We start from the raw sequence: 23,179 nt of genomic DNA, 5'->3' as shown, positions 1-23,179 counted from the left end.
CACAGTAGTGAATTTGCTGCAGTGGTGTGATGTATAAGCAGAATGAAGTGAGAACACTGTTCCATTTTACATCTGTAGCCTTTGAGAAATTCTGTCCTTGGTCTGACAGATTTAATGGGAGCCAGAAGCTACATAAATGGGGTGTAGATTAATTGTGGTTTCAAAGTACTGAGTTTAAAATTAACGATAGAGACTTGTGTTATAGTTACATAGTTACATAGTTACATAGTTAAATTGGGTTGAAAAAAAGACAAAGTCCATCAAGTTCAACCCCTCCAAATGAAAACCCAGCATCCATACACACACCCCTCCCTACTTTTAATTAAAATTCTATATACCCATACCTATACTAACTATAGAGTTTAGTATCACAATAGCCTTTAATATTATGTCTGTCCAAAAAATCATCCAAGCCATTCTTAAAGGCATTAACTGAATCAGCCATCACAACATCACCCGGCAGTGCATTCCACAACCTCACTGTCCTGACTGTGAAGAACCCTCTACGTTGCTTCAAATGAAAGTTCTTTTCTTCTAGTCTAAAGGGGTGGCCTCTGGTACGGTGATCCACTTTATGGGTAAAAAGGTCCCCTGCTATTTGTCTATAATGTCCTCTAATGTACTTGTAAAGTGTAATCATGTCCCCTCGCAAGCGCCTTTTTTCCAGAGAAAACAACCCCAACCTTGACAGTCTACCCTCATAATTTAAGTCTTCCGTCCCTCTAACCAATTTAGTTGCACGTCTCTGCACTCTCTCCAGCTCATTTATATGAGATATGGGATGCAAAAACCTGTACCTCCGGGCTTTGTTTACAATGGCAGTGTAAAATTCTTTTTACTTTGAGCCTGACAGTAACAGTTTGTAAAATCAGAGTAACAGAGGTAAAGTTCAACTTGTTTTTAATAATATATATATATATATATATATATATAGGTATTGGGTTTGTTATCCATGATTTGGGTCTACATACCTAAAGTCCACTAGAAAATCATTTAACCATTAAATAAACCCAATAGGCTTATTTTGCTTCCAATAAGGGTTACAGAGTAAAAGGAAATATTCTTTTAAGAATTTGGAGTCTATGGGATATGGCCTTTCCGTAATTCCGAGCTTTCTGGATAATGAATCCCATACCTGTTTTGTATTATTTATTTTGGATCGTGCAAATCTGGCTTCATTCTTCGGATTGAGTGCAGGCACTGTGGGACTATATATATATATATATATATATATATATATATATATATATATATATATATATATATATATATATATATTTACTATTGGTGTTGGAGATCATATTTTTTAGTAATATTAGATCCCCAAGACCATCTTTCCTAGTTGTGTCCTAAACTACTTACAAACTTTTAGGATTTAACTAGTGATGGGTGAATTTATTAGTCAGGTGCGAATTTCCGCAAAAAACCTGACGCCGTTTCACAAATTTTTTGCCGTTTCGAATTTTTCACAATATGGGTCATTTGTTTAATTTGGTTCATTACTCAGAAGGATAATTATTTAAAATTGCATATGATAACAATCTAACCTAATTTTTGAAGCTCTGTAACAACTTGCCCAGAGGAGACTTTTGGAAAACAGTGACTCTCCATAGGGGTCAATTACCAATCCCAGGGGCATAAGTTATAGAGCGCCCTTTAGTGTTCATCTAATAAGCCCTCTGTTCCTCACCAGTGACCCGAATTTATAACCTGGGACAAGGGATTGCTGAGAAAAAAGAGAATCATGGTGACACAGACTAGTAAAAAGAACCCCATGACAATGTGGTCTTCACAGAAAAAAAAAAGAGTGCTGGCCCAGAGTCAGAGTGCTGTTCTGCCACTTTTCATTGGCACCCAGTGCTTGCACATGCTCAGTACAGTGCAATCAGAATAACTAATGTGGTTATGTACTGACCCAGGGTGGAGTAAGGGATCGCTGAAAAAATAGAAGCCGATGGTGGCGCCAGCCTCAGGTCCCAGGTTAGCACTATAGTGAGGCTGCTGTGAGTATGGCAGTTTCATTTGACTGCCACACACATAACATCCCCAGACAAACATACCAAGTCATCCTCTTGCCAGCTATAATGGGAAGAGAGGTGAGTGTTTCTGTTGTTGCTTTTCTGACTTTAGAGATGTCTTTAGAAAAAATATAAGGCTATGGCCCTTAACTACTAATTTACTTTGTGAACAGCCAGTCTGTGAATGATCCAGTCTGTCAAAGTGATGCGGCTATGGCTGACCAGCAAATGAATGGCTTTTTCTTTCCATGATTCATGTGACATCAGCATCATTTGTCCATTTACTGGAAAAATAGACTGAGTCAAGTGCAAAGCTTTAATTTAGAAATACTTTATCTAGTTTGGGTAGATTAAACTTAAATTGTCAAGCATTTTTTGTATGTTCCCTTAAAAAAAGTATGAATATGCAGTGTCGGACTGGGCCGCCAGCCTCAGGGCTCCCCTACACCATTCCCCGGGCCTCCCAGTTGCAAAGTCGTCTCTGACGCAGCCCTCCTGCATTTTTCTAGCGCAGTAGCACCACAGGGTTTAGGAAGTGATGTAAGGAGACGGAGTGCAGGGAGTGGGTCTGGGGCCCAAAAGAACCAGGGCCCACCAGGTTTTTCCCCGGTGTCCCGCCAGCCCAGTCCGACTCTGTGAATGAGTCCATTTATCACATTTGGTCCAGAGACCATTATGCTAGTAGATAAATACATTTATTTATTAGTGAAATCAGCAAAATAGTCCTATTTCATGATAGTTTTCCTGACTCGCTTTTATGGTAGCTTATCTCCTAGCAGCATGCATATTTATTCAGCAGCAGCTGCCTGTCCTACCCCATAGCGTGTACGGTGTCTGTTTTAGGACATATATGCCCCATATTCAAGTACGTCCTGCCCTATTCCTGCTTTGAAGAGGTTCTTCATCTTCAAATTAACTTTTAGTATTATGTATTGAGTGGTTTTCATTTTTTTTTTAGCTATTTACCTTTTAATTCAGCAGCTCTCCGGATTGCAATTTCAGAAATCTGGTTGCTAGGAACTAAATTACCCTAGCAACCATGCATTGGTTTGAATAAGAGACAGGGATATGAATATGAAAGGCCTGAAGAGAAAGATGAGTAATAAAAAATAGAAATAACAATACATTTCTAGGTTAACAGATAGAGTTGCCACCTTTTCTGTAAAAAATGACTGGACTTCCTATATTCTTGCCTTTTTTTCCTATTAATAACATTGGCTTCAAGCATCATTTTTACCGGCCGGCCAAGTGGCAACTCTTTTTACGGAGCATTTGAATGCTGGAAAGAGTCTGAGAAGAAGGCAAATAATTCAAAAGCTATAAAATGAAGACCAATTGAAAATTTGCTTAGAAATAGACATTCTACTACATACTAAAAGTTAAAGGTGAACCACCCTTTAAAATCTCAGTATAGTTAAGAAATCCTTATGGCACTTCTCCCTATGCTGGTAACAGTTATGGGATCTCCCCTTGCTTTGTGCTGCCAGGTCCTACCTCCTCCATACATCCTCCTCCCTCCAGAAAAGTGACAGTACCCCTTTTAACAGCAAAAAGAGCTCTATACTAGCAGCAGCAGCAGGGCAGAGCCAGGAGCAGTAGTTCTATAGCCCACAAGAATGATGGAGGAAGGCAGATAAATTACATCACAAGGCGGATGAATGGGAAAACTGGGACCTGTCATCACAAAGTAAGAGTTGATGGCAGGACTGACTGTGCAGGTAGGAGGGAGGAGGATGAATGGGACAGGCAGGACCTGTCAGCACAAAGCAAGAGAGGCGATCGCAACCAGTAGTGGGGCAGGTGCGACAAGGATTTTAAAGGGGGAAGAGGGCAGGATGCACTTCTAGATTTTCAGACCGATAAATTAAAATGAACACCGTAAGCGTGTGAGCGCTGCTTAAGCTCTTAGAGAAAGCGAGCTGGGCACCATCCGTATCACAAGCTCCCAGTCCTGCTGTTCTCGCTCTCTGTAGTGCACGTCTATTACCTGGAATACAGTAATCACCTGGATGACGTTATTACTGTAGTTTCGGAAGCATCAGAGCCCGAGAGCCAACAAGCAGCCGGGGCAGCGACAAGGAAGAACCAGAGACAGGACGCTCTTTGCGGCCCCTTTAAGGAGGACCCCCGATTGGAACACACAGCGCGTGGGTTGGAATAAGCCCCACGGTCGCAACTATTACAGCACATAGTGACCCATTGGATGATCTGGACTTTAGCAAAGGATTGGCTGATAATGGAGGAACCCGGAGCGTTTGGACAAACATCATTATCAGATGGAAACCCTGAGCTGCTGGGGGATCAGTGAATTTAGGGGGGCGGTGCAGTGGTCAGTGAGCCTGGAGTGGGGGATCCCCCCCTGGGTAGACTAAATAGAAGTGGCCCCAATGATCAGCACTGAGGATTTTGCCATGGGTGTTTGTCTTTGCTGAACTTAGGAATTCCACTGGAAATATTCATTTGCTACCAGTACTTGGGACGCCCCCAGATTGCTTTGGCTCAGGTGTGTTTCTGACATCCCCCTCTATTTAGCAGCTGGACATTAGCACTTCTACCCATTTCCCTGTTTGGGGCCAAGCGCCATTTCCTGGATTTATACTCCCTTGGTGGATTTAGAACCCCCTCTGGGCAGATTTATGGGGGACAGTAACCTTTCTGGAGATGATAAGGAAGGAGCTCCCTCTGCCAGATGGCTGGGAAGAAGCACGAGATGTTGATGGCAAAGTGTATTACATTGACCACACCAGCAAAACTACCAGCTGGATAGATCCCAGAGACAGGTATGGGCAGAGTCTGGCCGTGGTCACTTTTCACCAAAAAATATGAAATATGTAACGTTAAGTAGCTTTCCAATATCCATTCAAGATATTTATTTACTGTGTGTTGCTAATGAAAACAGCACTGTGCTGTTCCAATCCGCAAAGCCTGTGCCAAGCAGGAGATCTCTATAACTTGGCTCAGGCATTGAGGACTGAAATGTCAGCAAAGCGATCGACTCTTGCTCTGCACAAGCTTTGCCCACAGAAATGACAACCGGGGCAAGTAGGAGATGATAAAAAAAAAAATAACAAAAAGGTGATACCTTTATTGGCTAACTAATATAATCATAGCAAGCTCTCAGAACATTTGAGTTCCTTTTTCAAGCTGAATATAATGAAGTTGTGGTGCTCTGTCCATTAATTTAGCCCTAATTTATATTCAGCCACTTTGATCCCATGCATGTCCTCTTGTATATGACTTTGTTAACACCACACACAAAGATGGACATTAGTTTTTGTTAATCAATTGATATGAGCTGAATGTTGTGTGTGTGTATATATGTGTGTGTATATATATATATATATATATATATATATATATATATATATATATATATATATATATATATATATACACATACATATACACACACACATACACATCAGAGAACACCACTGCTTCACTCTATTCAGCTTGAAAAAGGAACTAAAATGTTCTGAAAGCTTGCTATGATTATCTTAGTTAGCCAATAAAGGTATCACCTTTATACCACCTTTTTGTTGTTTTTTGCCCTGAGTTTAAACAATTTCCTGTATTACCATTTGTTGTATGAGGCTAAATAGGTGTGGGTTGACATCCAGCAGTACTCACTAAACACATAGTTCAAATGCATGTAGCCTAATCCCCCCTAATAAACCAGCATATTTATTACTGGAATGCTTTAGACAGCAGTCCTGGGGGGAACACTTACCATGGGGTCTGCTGCAGAAAAATCCACCCTCCCCAGTCACTTTCTAACTGGAATATTTGAGCGCCTGTCAGTTGTCACAGTGGGGACATCAAATCTTTGACTATAGCTGGGAAGGGTGGGAGCTACAACATGGAGCTGGTCACTGCTCCTGTATAACGTTCAGTGCTTTGCCCTCAAGAGGGCAGATTTACTAAAGGGCGAAGTGACTGAAGCTGGCGAAGATTCGCCAGCATTACCGATTCCATGGACTTCTGCCAATACAGAAATACTCACTCATACTCACAGAGATACTCACTGAGACCCACTGATGCAGAGATACTCGCTTATACTCACAGAGATACTCACTGAGACCCACTGATACAGAAATACTCACTCATACTCAGAGATACTCACTGAGACCCACTGATGCAGAGATACTCACTCATACTCAGAGATACTCACTAAGATCCACTGAGACTCACTGATACAGAGATACTCACTCATACTCACAGAGATACTCACTGAAACCCACTGATAATGAGATACTCACAGAGATACCCACTGATATAGAGATACTCACTCATACTCACAGAGATACCCACTGATATAGAGATACTCACTCATACTCACAGAGATACTCACTGAGACCCACTGATGCAGAGATACTCACTCATACTCACAAAGATACTCACTGAAACCCACTGATATTGAGATACTCACTCATACTCACAGAAATACTCAGTGAGACCCACTGAGACAGAAAAACTCATACTCACAGAGATACTCACTCATACTCAGATACTCACTCATACTCACAGAGATACCCACTGATAGAGATACTCACTCATACTCGCAGAGATACTCACTGACACCCACTGAGACTCACTGATACAGAGATACTCACTCATACTCACAGAGATACTCAGAGAGACCCACTGATACAGAGATAAGTTCAAAAAACGCTGTCTTTTCGTCTTTTTTTTTGTGTTTAACCTGTTTCCCCCATACATTTTATAACATATGGGAACATTATTTTACAGTGGGCTCATGTGTAGGGCATTATAACAACTCTATTGTCTTTATTAGGGTTCCCTTGGCATTTGTAATCAGTGTAAATGTAATGTAACATAAAGAGGTGCATTCAACTTTAAATTTCCCATTGTATGCAAATTAGCCTGAGCGCAAAACCTCTAACGAAGTTGCGCTAGGCAGAATTGAACACTAGCGCATCTTCACTTTGATTTGCTCGCACTGCAGAAGTAACGCTAGCGAAAATTCGCCAGCGTTCATCGGGCAGGACGAAACTCCGGATCTTAGGAAATTTGCGATGTCTGAGCGAATTTTCGCCTGGCAAAGTGTTGCGATGGCTGCTAAGCCATAGTTGGCAAATTTTCGCCGTTTAGTAAATTTACCCCAAGGAGCTCTATACATATAAAAATATACATACATAATAAAACAGGGAAAGTTGTGCTCACCACTAAATTTTAAACCATTAGGTGGGGGTGTGATGAGGCTGTGACAACAAAAATTGATAAAGACAAGAGGTCCTCTGCACCTCTGAGGCCATGTGACAAGTGACATTGATTAATAAACATAAGAAAGTATTTTGCAGGTTATTCATTGCTTGTGTATCACATACAGTATCACTGCTGTGCTTTTTGAACAGTGTCCCAAGACTGATGCAGTTTAAAGGGGAACTAGTATGAAATTGAAAATGTAATAAGCTTCAGCATACTGAAACACAATTACAAATTCTGTACTGTTTCTGAAATAATCACTATTCCTCTCTCAGCATCTGTTTCTCTTCATTCTGTCTTCATGCAGGAGTTGGGTGTCAGATATTCATTGACAGCTAGATCCAATTATATCTTATAGGGGGGTTACTTTTGCCTAGAAGATGTATTAGAGATCACTCTATTAAAATCACCAGACATCATGTCTCTTCATGCAGGATTTGTGCAAAAGGCAGTGATTTTGTTAGATTTTTGTTTGTCCTGGAATTAGTGATTTGAGTTAGTTCTAATACATCTGGTTTGGAAAGGAAGCCCCCCTATAGGTACATTGGATCTATATGTCAATGAAAATATTGAACATCCATAAATAATTGTCATGCCACTGTGTATTATGGATGCCAAGTGTTGTCCAAGTAGGAGTAGCTGCTCTATTATAAAAATGTCTCCATAACCATTATCTTTGTTGAGCTTGGGTGAAGGTAAAGGTATGGGATCCATTATTTGGAAATCCATTATCCAGAAAGTTCAGAATTATGGGAAGACCCTCTCCCATAGACTCCATTATATCCAAATAATTAACATTTTTAAAAATGATTTCCTTTTCTCTGTAATAATAAAACAGTACCTTGTACTTGATCCAAACTAAGATAGAATTAATCCTTACTAGAGGCAAAACCAGCCTTTTGGGTTTATTTAATGTTTAAATCATTTTCGAGTAGACTTAAGGTATGAAGATCCAAATTACAGAAAGATATGTTATCCTGAAAACCCCAGGTCCCGAGCAGGGACAAAGATAAGAAATGTATTGACTAAATTTATCAATTTAGAACAGTTTAGAGGGTCGGCGACCCCCCAGAGCTGCTTTAGAAGGTGAACAATGAAACTTTACACTTCAATATCAGAAAAACAGTCACACATAGAAGAAAGAAAGTCATTGGAAAAAGTCTATTTCTGGTGAACTATCTGAAACCAACTGAACTGAAAAAAGTGAACAACCCCTTCAACATTAGACACATCTATGCCTAAGATAGTGTAGGCTTTTACTATTGTGTAGGTATTATTGATAATTGGTGCTGATATAAGTTCTTTATGAAATATGTTTCCATGTTTTTTTATGAAACTAAGGTACCGGTATAGAATCCGTTTTCTGGAAACCCGTCATCCAGAAAACTTCCAGTTACGGAAAGGCGGTCTCCCATAGACTCCATTTTGTTCAAATAATCCAAAATTTTCTCTGTAATAATAGAACAATAGCATATACTGATCCAAAGTAAGATATAATTAATCCTTATTGGAAGCAAAACCAGCCTATTGGGGTTATTAAATGTTTACATGATTTTTTAGTTCACTTTTTATTATTTAGTACACTTTATTAAGATATGAAGATCCAAATTAAATAAAGATCTGTTATCGGGGCCTGAGCATTCTGGATAACAGGTCCCATACCTGTATAACATTTTAATTTTAAACACGTGGATTAGACTTGCTTCTTAAGGTGCACAGAGAGCATATATTTGTTCTCAGTAGGGGAATTCAGTATTTTCTCACCCATTGTGTGTGTGTGTTTTTCTTTATACAGGTATGGGATCCGTTATCCGGAAACCCGTTATCCAGAAATTTCCAAATTACAGAAAGGATGTCTCTCATAGACTCCATTATAATCAAATAATCCAGATTTTAAAAAAAATGATTTCCTTTTTCTCTGTAATAATAAAACAGTAACTTGTACTTGATCCAAACTAAGATATAATTAATCCTTATTGGAAGCAAAACCAGCCTATTGGGTTTATTTAATGTTTACATGATTTTCTTGTAGACTTAAAGGGATACTGTCATGGGGAAAACATTTTTTTTCAAAATGAATCAGTTAATAGTGCTGCTCCAGCAGAATTCTGCACTGAAATCCATTTCTCAAAAGAGCAAACAGATTTTTTTTATATTCCATTTTGAAATCTGACATGGGGCTAGACATATTGTTAATTTCCCAGCTGCCCCAAGTCATGTGACTTGTGCTCTGATAAACTTCAATCACTCTTTACTGCTGTACTGGAAGTTGGAGTGATATCACCCCCTCCCTTTTTCCCCCCAGCAGCCAAACAAAAGAAGAATGGGAAGGTAATCAGATAGCAGCTCCCTAACACAAGATAACAGCTGCCTGGTAGATCTAAGAACAACACTCAATAGTAAAATCCCATGTCTCACTGAGACACATTCAGTTACATTGAGAAGGAAAAACAGCAGCCTGCCAGAAAGCATTTCTCTCCTAATGTGCAGGCACAAGTCACATGACTGGGGGCAGCTGGGAAATTGACAAAATATCTAGGCCCATGTCAGATTTCAAAATTGAATTTAAAAAAATCTGTTTGCTCTTTTGAGAAATGGATTTCAGTGCAGAATTCTGCTGGAGTTGTACTATTAACTGGTGCATTTTGAAAAAAACATGTTTTCCGATGACAGGATCCCTTTAAGGTGTGAAGATCCAAATCACAGAAAGACGCGTTATTCCGGAAAGCCCCAGGTCCCGAGCATTCTGGATAATAGGTCCCATACTGTATTGTTCTACTGTAGAGGCAATGCTGTACATTTTTACAAAGCGTAAATAGAAAGGGCAAACAAACTGTATAAAATAAATATACACAGTAACAAAGTTAAAGTGGTACATGTTACGTGATACAGGAAAAAGTAGGTCCCTGCCTCGTAGAGCTTACAATCTAAGCGACACTGTGAAACTGGAAGTAATTACACTTTTAAGCTTCTCAAACCAGAAAATGAACAGCCTGTGATTAAAGCAGTAGTCTGAACAGTTTGGCTGTGGTAGTGTGGGGTGGTAATAAAGCAGCTGTTATCTTCTATTCTTGCAGCATGATTTCTAAATTAGCTGATTGCAATGTACGTGTAAAACATGATAGAGGAATTTCAGAGTACAGTGTCCTACAATTGCCTTAGGAGCCAATTAAACAGAAGCATTCTCTTATTTTCTACAGACAAGCCTATATTTTCCTTGGTAATTGACCTTGTTTTCATGCATCAGAAGATGAAAAAAACGGTCCAGTTTGTTATTGGGGAATACTGCATGATTAAAATTTAAGTCTGGAATGTGTTATCTTTAATACACAAGACCTGGAGTTTTCTGGGTAAGGGTATTTCTATAACCTGAAGTACTACCATTCCTTAATGTGTGATTGCGAAAATGATTTTGCCACCAACATGGGCTATGCTAAGCTTGAAGAGGTGGGTCACCTTTAAGTGAACTTTTAGTATACAGGTATATCTGGAAACCCGATATCCAGAAAGCTCCGAATTACGGAATGGCTGTCTCCCAAAGACTCCATTTTATCCAAATAATCCAAATTTTCAAAAATGATTTCCTTTTTCTCTGTGATAATAAAACAGTACCTTGTACTTGATCTCAACTAAGATATAACTAATACTTATTGGAAGCAAAACCAGCCTATTGCGTTTATTTAACGTTTAAATGAATTTCTAGTAGACATAAGGCATGACGACCCAAATTACGGAAAGATCCGCTATCCGGAAAACCCCAGGTCCAGAGCATTCTGAATAACAGGTCCCATACCTGTATTATAGAATGGCCTGGTCTTCTGCTTTTATTTTTTATAGCTTTTTAATTATTTACTATTTTCTACTGACAGTTTTCAAAAGTGGGTCACTGGCCCCAGCAACCAAAAACTATAATTTTAGGTAATCTGTGAAGCTATATTTTATTGTAATTGCTACTTATTATTACTGATCTTTCTACTGAGTGCCACGCCTATTCATATTCCAATTTCTTATATAATCTGCCTGGTTGCTAGAGTAATGTGCAACAGAGCAACCAAATACCTGGTGAAATTCTATATTGGAGAGCTAAGTAATTAAAAACAAAAAAGTGAAGACCATCTGAAAATTGATCAAGCAGTAATAAGACAGTTGAAGCTATGCTGATTCCTCCTCCAGCGGTATTGCAGACAGCTTGCACCTCACTTTAGTATGACATAGATATTACTATTCTAATTCAAAAGGTTTATTTTTTGTGGTTTTTCTATTATTTAACTTTTTGGTTAACGCATCTCTCTAGTTTGGAATTTTAGCATCTGGTTGCTAGGGTCTTGTTTAAGTTAATGAGAGACTGGAATATGAATAGGAAAGAGCCTATAGCAATACAATTGTTAGCTCTCAGAGTTTTTTGGCTGCTGGGTTCAGTGACCCCCCATTTGAAAGTTGGAAATATGTAGAAGAGGAAGGCAAATATTTAAAAATTAATAAAAACTAAACAATGAAGACCAATTGCAAAGTTGCTAGGAATAGTATATACTAAAAGTTAACTTTAGGTTGAACCACCCTTGTTTACCCCAGCAACCAGGCAGTGGTTTGAATGAGAGACTGGAATATGAATAGAAGAAGGACAGAACTGAAAGGAATAAAAAGTATCAATAATCATAAAATTGCAAGCTTTTTGAGCAATAGTCTTTTGGCTGCCGGGGTTAGTGACCCCCATTTGATAGCTAAAAAGATGTAGAAGAGGAAGGCAAAAGTATAAAAAATAAACAATGAAGACCAGTTGCAATGTTGCTAAGGATAGGACATTCTATAGTATACTTAAAGTTAACTTAAAGGGGAAGCACCTCTTTAGTTTAGGTGCATGGCACATAGCTTTACAGAAACGAGTACAGTCTGTGTTAACAGCATATGGATTTAATATGCACGTGGTTTAAATATAGGAGGTTACAACTCTGCCCATGTCTCAGATATGATGGGAGAAGTTTCCGACTGTTTAGAAAGGGTGTATTCTCTTTTTAAATTCAATGAGCCGTATCAATTTCAATCCTGGAGTGGAAACAGGAGCACAGCATATTGTATAGATGCTGCCGGCTACTTCGGTCTTTGTGCTGACATCTCGGCATCTCTGCCCCTGTAGGCAAAACTATTTATTGCCTCTTAATGTTGCCAGAAAATCAAATATCTTTAAAGCAATTTTGCTGCTGTGCACTAAACCTGGTGCATAGCTGTGCCAAAAATCCATTGTAACTTGTATGGCTTATTCTCTATGATCACATACGCCCTACTTGTGGTTTGGCCCTGAAACGGTTGCTTTATTAAAAGGAAAACTATACCCCCAAAATGAACACTTAGCGCTCTTACACAGGGGAGGTTTTAGCTGCGCTCCCCTGCGTTGCGCTCTCTTCAGTTCAGCCGCAGGGGAGCGCATGAGTAGACACAGTCAATTATTTTGAAGGGGGCTGTACTCACACAGACGCATGTAAGTGCCAAACGCAGGTGAAATGCAACATGCTGTGTCCCAACCTGCGTTTGGCGCTTACATGTCTGTGTGAATACAGCCCCCTTCAAAATAATTGATTGCGTCTACTCCTGCTCTCCCCTGCGGCTGAACGGAAGAAAGCACAAAAAAGGGGAGCGCAGGTAAGAATGCCCGTGTGCAAGAGCCCTAAGTGTTCATTTTGCAACATATTTCTATCAAAATAAGTGGCATATTAAAGAATCTTACCAAACTATATATATATTTAAGTAAATATTGCCCTTTACATCCCTTGAACCACCATTTTGTGATGGTCTGTGTGCTGCCTCAGAGATCACCTGACCAGAAATACTGCAGTTCTAACTGTAACAGGAAGAAGTGTGGAAGCAAAAGACAGAACTCTGTCTGTTAATTGGCTCATGTGACCTAACATTTTTGGTTTGTTTGTGTGCACCGTGAATCCTAGGATCCCAGGGGGCGGACCTTATTTTTTAAAATGGCAATTTTCTATTTAGGATTAGCCAATGGCACACACTACTAAAAAAGTATATTATTATGAAAATGGTTCATTTACCTGAAGCAGGGTTTTACATATGAGCTGGTTTATGCAATTTATTTTTATTATTGTTGGGGGGTAAAGTTTTCCATTAAGGGTAAGGCCAGACGAGGAGATTCGGGGAGATTTTGTCACCTGGCGACTTATCGCCACGTCTTTTGGGCGACTATCTCCCCGAACTGCCTCAGCGTCTTTTCCCCATAGGCTACAGCGCAAAATCGCCTGCACTAATGCACATGCGGCGATGCGTTTTCAATAGTCGCCCAAAAGACGTGGCGATAAGTCGCCAGGCGACAAAATCTCCCTGAATCTCCTCGTCTGGCCTTACCCTAAAAGGTCCAGCCCTCGCTGAAACTGATAGAGCTACAGATGGCAAATGGCTCCACTACTAGAATGTTCTCAAACCCAGGAGCCAGAGAGCATTCATTTCAGCTTGATTCTGTTTGCTACTTTGTTCATGCTTGGGATCACTTTAAACGGCCACATAGTTATATAGTCTGGGCTTCTCTATTGTTTATTCCCTTGCAAGCGAATGGGTGAGGAATGCAGCAGGGGCTGATGAATGGTTAACCATGGTTTCTTTTTATGGGCCGAATGAATGATTAGTCGGGCTTCTAGTCTTTGCTAAAGGATTTGTGCATTCTTGGCATAGCCCACTGTGGTATGTGAGCTGCATTGACCACAGAGTTTCTCTGCTGCTGCTGGGGGTATGGCACGGAATTTATTTCTTCACTCCCAGCAATACGGTTAAAGTGAGGTAAAAACACTTAGTCATATCTGTGCTTTCCCTCGCTGGGGATTTTGTGGAAAACTCACGTACCCTTTCATTGCCAGGCAGCAGCGCCTCAGATAAATTCAATGTAAGGATGAGTGCAGGATCTGTTTCATGGGTCATTTGACAGCTCACCTTAAAAGTCATAAAATCTCAAGAAATGGCTTGTAAACCGCGGCTGGAAGAGGTTCTCAGGCCCCTGACAATGCCAGTTTTGAGGATCCCCTCCTAAGGAGCGCAGCGCGGTCTGCCAAAATAACTCCACTATTGAACCATTGTTCTGCATTAAAGAGAAGAGCTCTGAGGGGAGTGTCGGGCTACATTGCCTCCCTATGTTGGAAGGTTCAAGGGGTTCCAGAAATCTTAGCTAGTGCCAGGGGGCAGGCATTTATATTATGCTCTGATAAGGAAAAAAAGGTTTGTTGTGTAGCAAAAGCAGAATAAGGACTTAAACAATAAAGACAAAACAAAATTGCAAGCTCTCTGACCCAGATTGCAAAATATTGTTATAAGGATTTCTTATCAGTGACATGCATAATAAAATAATGTTTTATTAACATGTATAATTATTAGTACGTATAGCAGTATTGGGTCACCTTTAAAGATACAGTATACCCCCCTTGTTCAACATACGTTTGCTGAATAGGGCTCGTGCCAAACATAATGCCTGTGTTTTCCAAATAGTGTAGCCCATTTTTTATAATTCTCTGATACAATGATATTTACGAGGTTATGTAACGGCACTAGGTTTGCCTCTATGCAGTAACCCACAGCAACCATCAACAGGTACATTTTCTATTCACCTGTTTAAAAGCAAACTTCTTATTGGTTGCTGTGGGTTACTGTACCTGGGCAAACGTAGTGTCTTTTATTAAATAGGAATTTCTGCACTAAATTACAAGAATCAGCATATTGCCTACCTCTATTAATTCAGCTGCTGAGAATTATTAGGTAGAATAACAAATGTTTGCCTTAATTAAACTGGAGGTAAGATTTGGGTTCAATGTCACTAAATAATGGGATTGGTGACTCGGGTGCCTGAACTGATCTACCATCTTCTGATTAGAATAAATCACCATTTTCTATATACACGCTGTGATTGATAAGGCATGAGTAGTGGGACTGTTTCAACGTAATAGACATTACAAATATTATTATAATAGGGACTGCATTGCCTTAAGGTGGCCACACACTCCCAGCACCAAACACACAGATCTGGGCCCAATTTGGCCATCCCCACACACGACCAATGATTGAATTATGCACTGTGGCGTTTTGATTTTTTTTAAACCATTACGATTGATATCTGTCTGATTTTCATCAACTAGCTTCTCCAAGATTTTGGCATCTCACACATCCTATAAAAGTAATAGTGAATGGAAATGCATAATCAAGTGTTAAGGGATCAGCCAGCTCTAGTAATATGCAGGTAGAGAAAAGCTCGACCCACACCCAACCGGCCACACTTGGCTTCCCTCCTCCTTTTATAAACCCGCCCTGCCCCGCTGCTTATGTCACAAAAGAGGTGTGCCTATAAAACTAGAATCTGACAGTCTAAGGTCGCGGCGAGAAGAGCAGGCAGAAGAGCTGAACCCTCCCATGACCCACAAACGGCGCAGTGAGATAGGCCCAAACCCGCGGGTCCTGTGGTTATTGGACAACCCGCACATCACTAGCCAGCACATCCTTGCATCCATTGACTGTTTAGTACTTAGAAACTGTAATTCATTTACAATGTGCTTCACCAACATTCCCATGATTATAATGTTTCCACATTATAAAATTTGCACATGGAATTCTCCAAGTTTTAAGAAGTTTCAGGCAAGAAAAAGATTGTTTTCATTTCAGAAGAGGTTGCTCATGTTTATTATCATCTTTGTAAAATGACCTGTGCTGGTATTTCTATTCCCATTCAACATCCTTTGATACGCATTTCCCTAAAAATCCCATACAGGTGAATAGAGAGCGGTGGAATTTCACTGGAATGGAAAATTCACTGCGTGAGCTCTTATTTAGCTTTTTGATAAAAAAAAAAAAACATACCCCCGAATCAGAATGAGATGATTTGTAGGAATTGAAGTCTCATGTTTATGTGTCAAACTACACATTGGGGAAAACACTTAAGAATCACTCTATGCACCATAGTCCCTCCCTATTGAAGCCATTGGTGATGGCTTCAGATTTTTGTCTGTGTGATCATCTATAAAATTATATACATATATGTTCACATTTTTAATTTTTACTGTCTATTATTTTGGAGGTTTTTGCAGTCAGAACCCTCTCTGTGATGATTGAACCGAGTTGTGAAGTTGCAGAGAATTCTCTCTCTGAAGTGATTGTACTGGAAGATACATTGGTTAGATTTAAAAAATGGATGCCTTTTTATAAGGTTATTGAAATTAAGTTTTAGGACAAAGTTAATCCAGGGATTGGTTTGATCGCTCTTTTTTGAGACGCGTTGTTTTTTTTCCCGCGACTACATCAACTCGATATTAGGTGAGATTAACACAAAGAAAGGGTTGGACGTGAGTCAGCTATATTTATTATGCAACTATCTCTCTTATGTAACTATTATCCCCTTGGGAATTTACGATAGAGATGCAGGTACATGGCCAGTTACATGGCCAGTTTGTAGTTGTTTTGCAGCCAAATCTTTTTAATGTCCATTTACAATGTTGTTTTTCAAGAGAAAACCAAGATGACTCTGCTCATAAGATAAAAACTAAAAACAGACTGGTAAAACTGACCTGTTTGCTTCAGAAACACTACTATAGTTCATATAAACACGCTGCTGTGTAGCCATGGCGGAAATTGAAAAAAGGCTATATGGCACAGGTTAAGGGTCTGGCCACACAGGCAGATTCGGGGAGATTAGTTGCCAGGCGACAAATCTCCTTTTCTTCGCGATGACTAATCTCCCCGATCTGCCTTCTGCTGGCTAAAATGTAAATCGCCTGAGGGCAGGCACACGGAGCGATTTGTTTTCCCAAGTCGCCCAAAGTTTCCTCATGAGGCAATTACGGGCAACTTTGGAAAACCAATCGTTCCGTGTGCCTGCCCCAAGGCGTTTTACATTTTAGTCAGGGGAAGCCAGATCGGGGAGATTAGTCACCGCAAAGAAGAGAAGATTTGTAGCCTGGCGACTATTCTCCCTGAATCTGCCTGTGTGGCCAGACCCTAAATAGTGGATAACAGATAACACCATTATGTTCTACAGAGCTTATCTGCTATCTGCTGTGTAACATGAGCTTTTTGGCTGCCCCCATGGCTACACAGCAGCTTGTTTATATAAACAATAGTAGTGTTTCTGAAGCAAACGCATCAGTTTTACCAGTGTAGGGTAACACTACATTATATTTTTAAATCACTTTACATTTTTGATGTTACTGTCCCTTTAAGATTTCTGCAATTCCATGCACAAACTGCAAGGCATTTCTTACCTTCACTTCTATGTAGCATTCTCCCATGAGCTATGTTCACTGTTGTGCTTCTGACGCAATGGGTGTAAGGTACGTGTTGTTAGAAATGGCCTATTAAGGAAAGAAATATACCATACAGATTTAATTAAGCAGGGATTTACATTTGCATTTACTCTACAATCATGACATTATTGACCTTTGGAAATCATGCCTTTATTTCCAGAGCATTTCCAGAGCATCAAGGTTTTCTTTATTTCTTTATTTATTTTTTCATTTTGAAACTTTGAAAAATGTTCAGCAGATGAATCATACACATTACTTTATTACTCATAGGTTATAGTGCACATTTATTTGCTCACCTAACATTATGTTGATTACTCACACTTATTATGTCATAGTCTGCACATACCTAACCACCTTCACTGAACTTTACTGATCCTTTGTGAACAAGCCTGTGAGTGTTCACACAATTATTTTTTTCTATTCTGACGCTATTCAAGTTGAAGATTCCCTCTCCTTAACTGGGTCCTAGATTCAGGCAAAATTAAGTTTTGTTAATGGTTGCCAGTCATTTAGAAATACACTATGGGGGTCTATTCACTAAAGGTGGATGTGAAATAATGCATGCATTCTCACCTAGAATGGGAGGGAATAGCTCATCTCTCAATTCATCAATGTAGTAATATGAGTTATTTTTATGAGGGACAGGTATGGGATCTCTAATCCATAATCCATTTTCCAAAAAGCTCTGAATTATAGGAATGCCATCCAGAGCCAGACCACACCGTGCAGGTGCCCTGGGCAACATGTCCCGCAGTGGCGTCGGCTGAGCATGCTGACGCCGGCGCGCACGCGTGTGTTGACGCCGGCGCGGATGTGCACAAGGGCAAATCGGCATGCGCAGAAAGGCCATACACCGTGCAGGAAGATGGGGAGTGATGGGACCAGACATGGGATAGTGTCACGGCCGGCACCCAATACCAGAACAGGTGCCAAGTACCCTGGTCTCGGATCGGCTTCACCAGTAGTGTGACCACCGTTGGGCTTCGGGAGGAGCCCTCAGCTTACTTGGGTGCCACCTGGATTTAACAAGGGGTACAAGGCGAGATGTTCTGGCTAGCAGAGGGGCACGGCAGGTAGCAGAGTCTTTTGGGCCGAAGGTCACGGTACAAATGGAGCAGGCAACAGAATCGTCAAGACAGGCTGGGTCGAGGCAGGCAGATAGCAAGAAACGTCAAACAGGCAAAAGGGTCAAAACCGGGTGATCAATCGAAGGGTTAAACAGTAGAGTAGTCGTAAGCAGGCAAGGTCAGGATCCAGAATTCAGAATAGTCAAAATAGCCAGGCAGGGGTCAAAACAGGAATCAGACAGAATCAGAATAAACACAAGGCTCAGAAGCACCAGGAACAAAATCCTATCACGGGCAAACTCCCACAGCCCTAATGGGCTTTAAATAGTGTTTGAATTGCGCGCCCTTGCGCGCTGACGTCACTACGTCAGCGCCTTTAAGAAAATCCAGAGCGCGCCGCGCGCGCCCTAGGACGCCGCCGCCTGCGGCCTACAGAGCCGCTCGTCGAGGCAGGCGTCCCCGCCGAGGGGGCGACAGGCGTCCCTGTCGCCCCCCCCCCTAGACCACCAGGTATGTTCGTTACAGATAGGCGACAGAGCAGGTACGTGCCTGGCGCCCCCCCAGCTTTGCGCCCTAGGCACGTGCCTACTCTGCCTACCCCTAGTTCCGGCCCTGAGGCCATCTCCGATACATTCCTTATTATTCACATACAAATTTCACAAGTCTATTTGCTAGGGCTCCAATTACCCTAGCAACCATACACTGAATAAGAGACTGGAATATGAAAAAGAGGGGGCCTGAATAGAAAGATGAGTAATAAAAAGTAGCAACAGCAATACGTCTGTAGCCTTACAGAGCATTTGTTTTTAGATGGGGTCAGTGACCCTCATTTGAAAGCTGAAAAGCTGGAGTCAGAAGAAGAAGGCAAATAATTTAAAAAGAGAAAAAAATTGAGACATTGAAAAGTTGCTTAGAATAGGCCATTTTATAACATACTAAAAGTTAACTTAAAGGTGAACCTACCCACGTTAGTATGTCTCGTATTTCTGAGTTGCTGGGTTTGATTCTTTATTGTTTGACTGTCTTGTCAGTTGAGAGGAGTTATAAGAGAGGGAGCTGAGTAGAGAAAGGCAAAATAGAAGAGAGAATACATACGGCTGAAGACATAAATAGATAATAGAAGAAAGTAAAGAGAAGCTGTGTCTCATGGAAGAGGGTTTGGACTCAGATTGTTGGTGCCACACTAATTAAGCTCTTACTAGTCATAAAAAGCCCCAAGGTTTCTTATGAGAGCCTTGGTTGACACAACATAGGTGGAGCTTAAACCTTGCCTTTGAAATATAAATTGTCTCATTTGTGAAAGTATTATTTTACAGTGCACGTGCAGTGAATACATCTTTTACGGTAAAAACAACAGTGGCTAAGAGTGCAGCAGATTTTAAACAAGTTTTTGTTAACTATAAGGGTTTTTTTACAAAACAACATAAATGATCAACACAAGACAAATCCGTAATTAGGAAGACCAAATGGGCTGTTTTTTTTTCAAATTCCTATGTTTCAAGTGAGTACCTCCCAGAAAGAACATACAGCTACCTGCTGTTTGCCAAAGGCTGAAAAGGGTTGGTTGTTTTTCCACATTCTCCCAGATTTATTGAAATGGAAAGCAAAACAAACTAAAATGCGTTGTTGACTAGTGGCGAATTTCCACATTTCGGCGTCATCGAAACTGCAGCGAAAATTCACCTGCAAAAAATCGACGGCGCTGAAAAAATTGTGGCACACGTCAGAATAGTATAAAAATTGTCATGCGTCAAAATTATTCGGACACCCATTGACTTTAATGCATTTGGACAAAATAGTCGCGCGTATAGAAATTGTTGCAGGCATCGAAATTGACGCATGTCAAAATAATTTTGACACTTATTGCTTCAATGCGTTTCGCAAATTTCACCCATCACTTTTGTTGACCAAGTGGCCACTTTGTTTTCTTGGCTATGTACAGGTATACAAGTGTTCCCTGCAGAAATCTATATTTCTCTGTAATAATAAAATAATACCTTGTACTTGATCCAAACTAAGATATAATTAATCCTTATTGGAAGCAAAACCAGCCTATTGGGTTTATTTAATGTTTAAATTAATTTCTAGTAGACATAAGGCATGAAGACCCAAATTACGGAAAGATCCGGAAAACCCCATGTACTGAGCATTCTGGATAATCAGTGGCGGATAGTGATACCTGTGTACAGGTGTGGGATCTGTTATCTGGAAACCCATTAGGCAGAAAAGACCGTCTCCCATAGACTCCATTTTATCAAAATAATAAAAAGTTTATAATGATTTCCTTTTTCTCTGTGATAATAAAACAGTACCTTGTACTTGATCCAAACTAAGATATAATTAATCCTTATTGGAAGCAAAACCGGCTTATTGGGTTCATTTCATGTTTACTTGATTTTCTAGTAGACTTAAGGGATGAAGATCCAAATTATAGAAAGACCCGTTATCCGGGAAGCTCCAGGTTCTGAGCATTCTGGATAACAGGTCCAGAAAGACCAGTTGCAAAGTATTTTAGAATGGCAGTGTCTACATCATACAAAAACATACAATGCATTAGTCGAGACTAATGAAGTCAGGAGGGCTTTGAATGGAGGCTGCCAGGGATCCAGTGTAATTTGAAGCAAGACATGAATAGGACTTGTTCCGTGACCATCTGGACATTGTTTACAATATGACCTTGTTCTGGTTGAAGAGGCTGACATAATGAAGTACTTGAGATTATGGTTCAAGCATTATTACAGTTTCAGCACACAATATGATCTATTTATGAGATGCCCATGTTTTATTTAGATACATAGCAAGTGCGGGTAGAATTTACTGAGTTCCTTTTCCTGTCTACAAAAGAGCCCAGAAAACAAACCTGTGAGCAAATAATGGAATTTCCTCTTTGTATAGTAAAGTCAACAAATACATAAGCAAATGTATACATGTTTAACGTTTCCATAATGATCTGCAGGTAAGGGTCCTGTTTTCCTGAATGCTTTTTCGGATTATCAGGCTAAAGCCAGTGCAAACCACGATATCTTCAAATTGGTATAGTTTCTCTCCCATTCACTTATACAGGACCTCAGGTCTAAGATGGCTGATTTTCGGATTCAGGTTTTTGGCAGCATCGGGGTATAGTAAATCTAAGTTTACTATAAAACTTTGACGTGTTGATTGCCCGGTGCACGGTGACAAAGGGATTGACACCCTCCAACCCTCTAGAAAATGCGACGTTTCGGGGTCAGGCCCCTTTATTAAGAATAACATTTTTGTTGTGAGAGAAGGCTATTTAACACCCCCTGCGTGACATCATACAATCGTCATCTGTATTAGCATAAGTAATGAAAGAATTAACCCCACAAGTGAAAAACAAGTGAATTGTACAAAAAGAGACATAAAAATGTTTCTCCGTTTATCACGAATTTATAAAGTCCAATGAAAGTTCATTCATAAGCACATTTGAATAAAAATACTTAAAGGGATCCTGTCATCGGAAAACATGTTTTTTTCAAAACGCATCAGTTAATAGTGCTACTCCAGCAGAATTCTGCACTGAAATCCATTTCTCAAAAGAGCAAACAGATTTTTTTATATTCAATTTTGAAATCTGACATGGGGCTAGACATATTGTCAATTTCCCAGCTGCCCCTGGTCATGTGACTTGTGCCTGCACTTTAGGAGAGAAATGCTTTCTGGCAGGCTGTTGTTTTTCCCTTTCAATGTAACTGAATGTGTCTCAGTGGGACATGGGTTTTTACTATTGAGTGTTGTTCTTAGATCTACCAGGCAGCTGTTATCTTGTGTTAGGGAGCTGCTATCTGGTTACCTTCCCATTGTTCTTTTGTTTGGCTGCTGGGGGGAAAAAGGGAGGGGGTGATATTCCTCCAACTTGCAGTACAGCAGTAAAGAGTGATTGAAGTTTATCAGAGCACAAGTCACATGACTTGGGGCAGCTGGGAAATTGACAATATGTCTAACCCCATGTCAGATTTTAAAATTGAATATAAAAAAATCTGTTTGCTCTTTTGAGAAATGGATTTCAGTGCAGAATGCTGCTGGAGCAGCCCTATTAACTGATTTTCCCATGACAGTATCCCTTTAAGTTCATTTGTAGAAAAAAAACTTTGCAGAAAAAGCAAAGCAAAGTGATTATCTGATGGGGCCTCTGTGGATCATAAGTACAAAACCTCTGGATCATTTGTCTTGGATAAATAAAACTTTTCTGTTTTTGTTGCAAGAACCTCCTGGCGCCCTTGTATTTTGTTTTTCATGCACAGTAGCAGATGGGAGTTGTATTTGCACTACACCATACCTTCCTTAATTCCACATAGCCCATCTTGGTGTGTTAGAGTCCAATGTAACACATGCTCTATGCCTACAGCTGGACGTTAACCCTTTTGGTCTATAGATATACAGATGGAAGTACAGGTGGGATCCATTATAGATATACAGGTGGACATACAGGTGGGATCCATTATCCAAAAACCTCCGAATTATGGAAGGTCATATCCCTTAGAATCCTGTATCAATAAAACAGTAATGTGCACACACACATTTATTAACCTTGTTGGAGGCAATACAATCCTATTGGGTTTAATTA

At 40.1% G+C, this 23,179-nt stretch overlaps 1 protein-coding gene across 1 annotated transcript in view; it reads left to right on the top strand.

Annotated features, from left to right (window-relative positions):
* Nucleotides 1-3,639: 3,639 nt before the first annotated feature.
* The window catches only part of wwc1.L (WW and C2 domain containing 1 L homeolog), a 107,887-nt gene continuing 88,347 nt past the window's right edge, over nt 3,640-23,179 (top strand). The window contains exon 1 of the mRNA XM_041586170.1: nt 3,640-4,798. Coding sequence (XP_041442104.1) covers nt 4,680-4,798 — 119 coding nt within the window. The 5' untranslated portion in view covers nt 3,640-4,679. The remainder of the gene's footprint in view (nt 4,799-23,179) is intronic.

The sequence above is a fragment of the Xenopus laevis genome, chromosome 3L (assembly GCF_017654675.1).
Source record: "Xenopus laevis strain J_2021 chromosome 3L, Xenopus_laevis_v10.1, whole genome shotgun sequence".
NCBI classification, from domain to species: Eukaryota; Metazoa; Chordata; class Amphibia; order Anura; family Pipidae; genus Xenopus; species Xenopus laevis.
The sequence above is the reverse complement of the archived record's forward strand: the minus strand, read 5'-3'. Positions and strand labels throughout refer to the sequence as shown.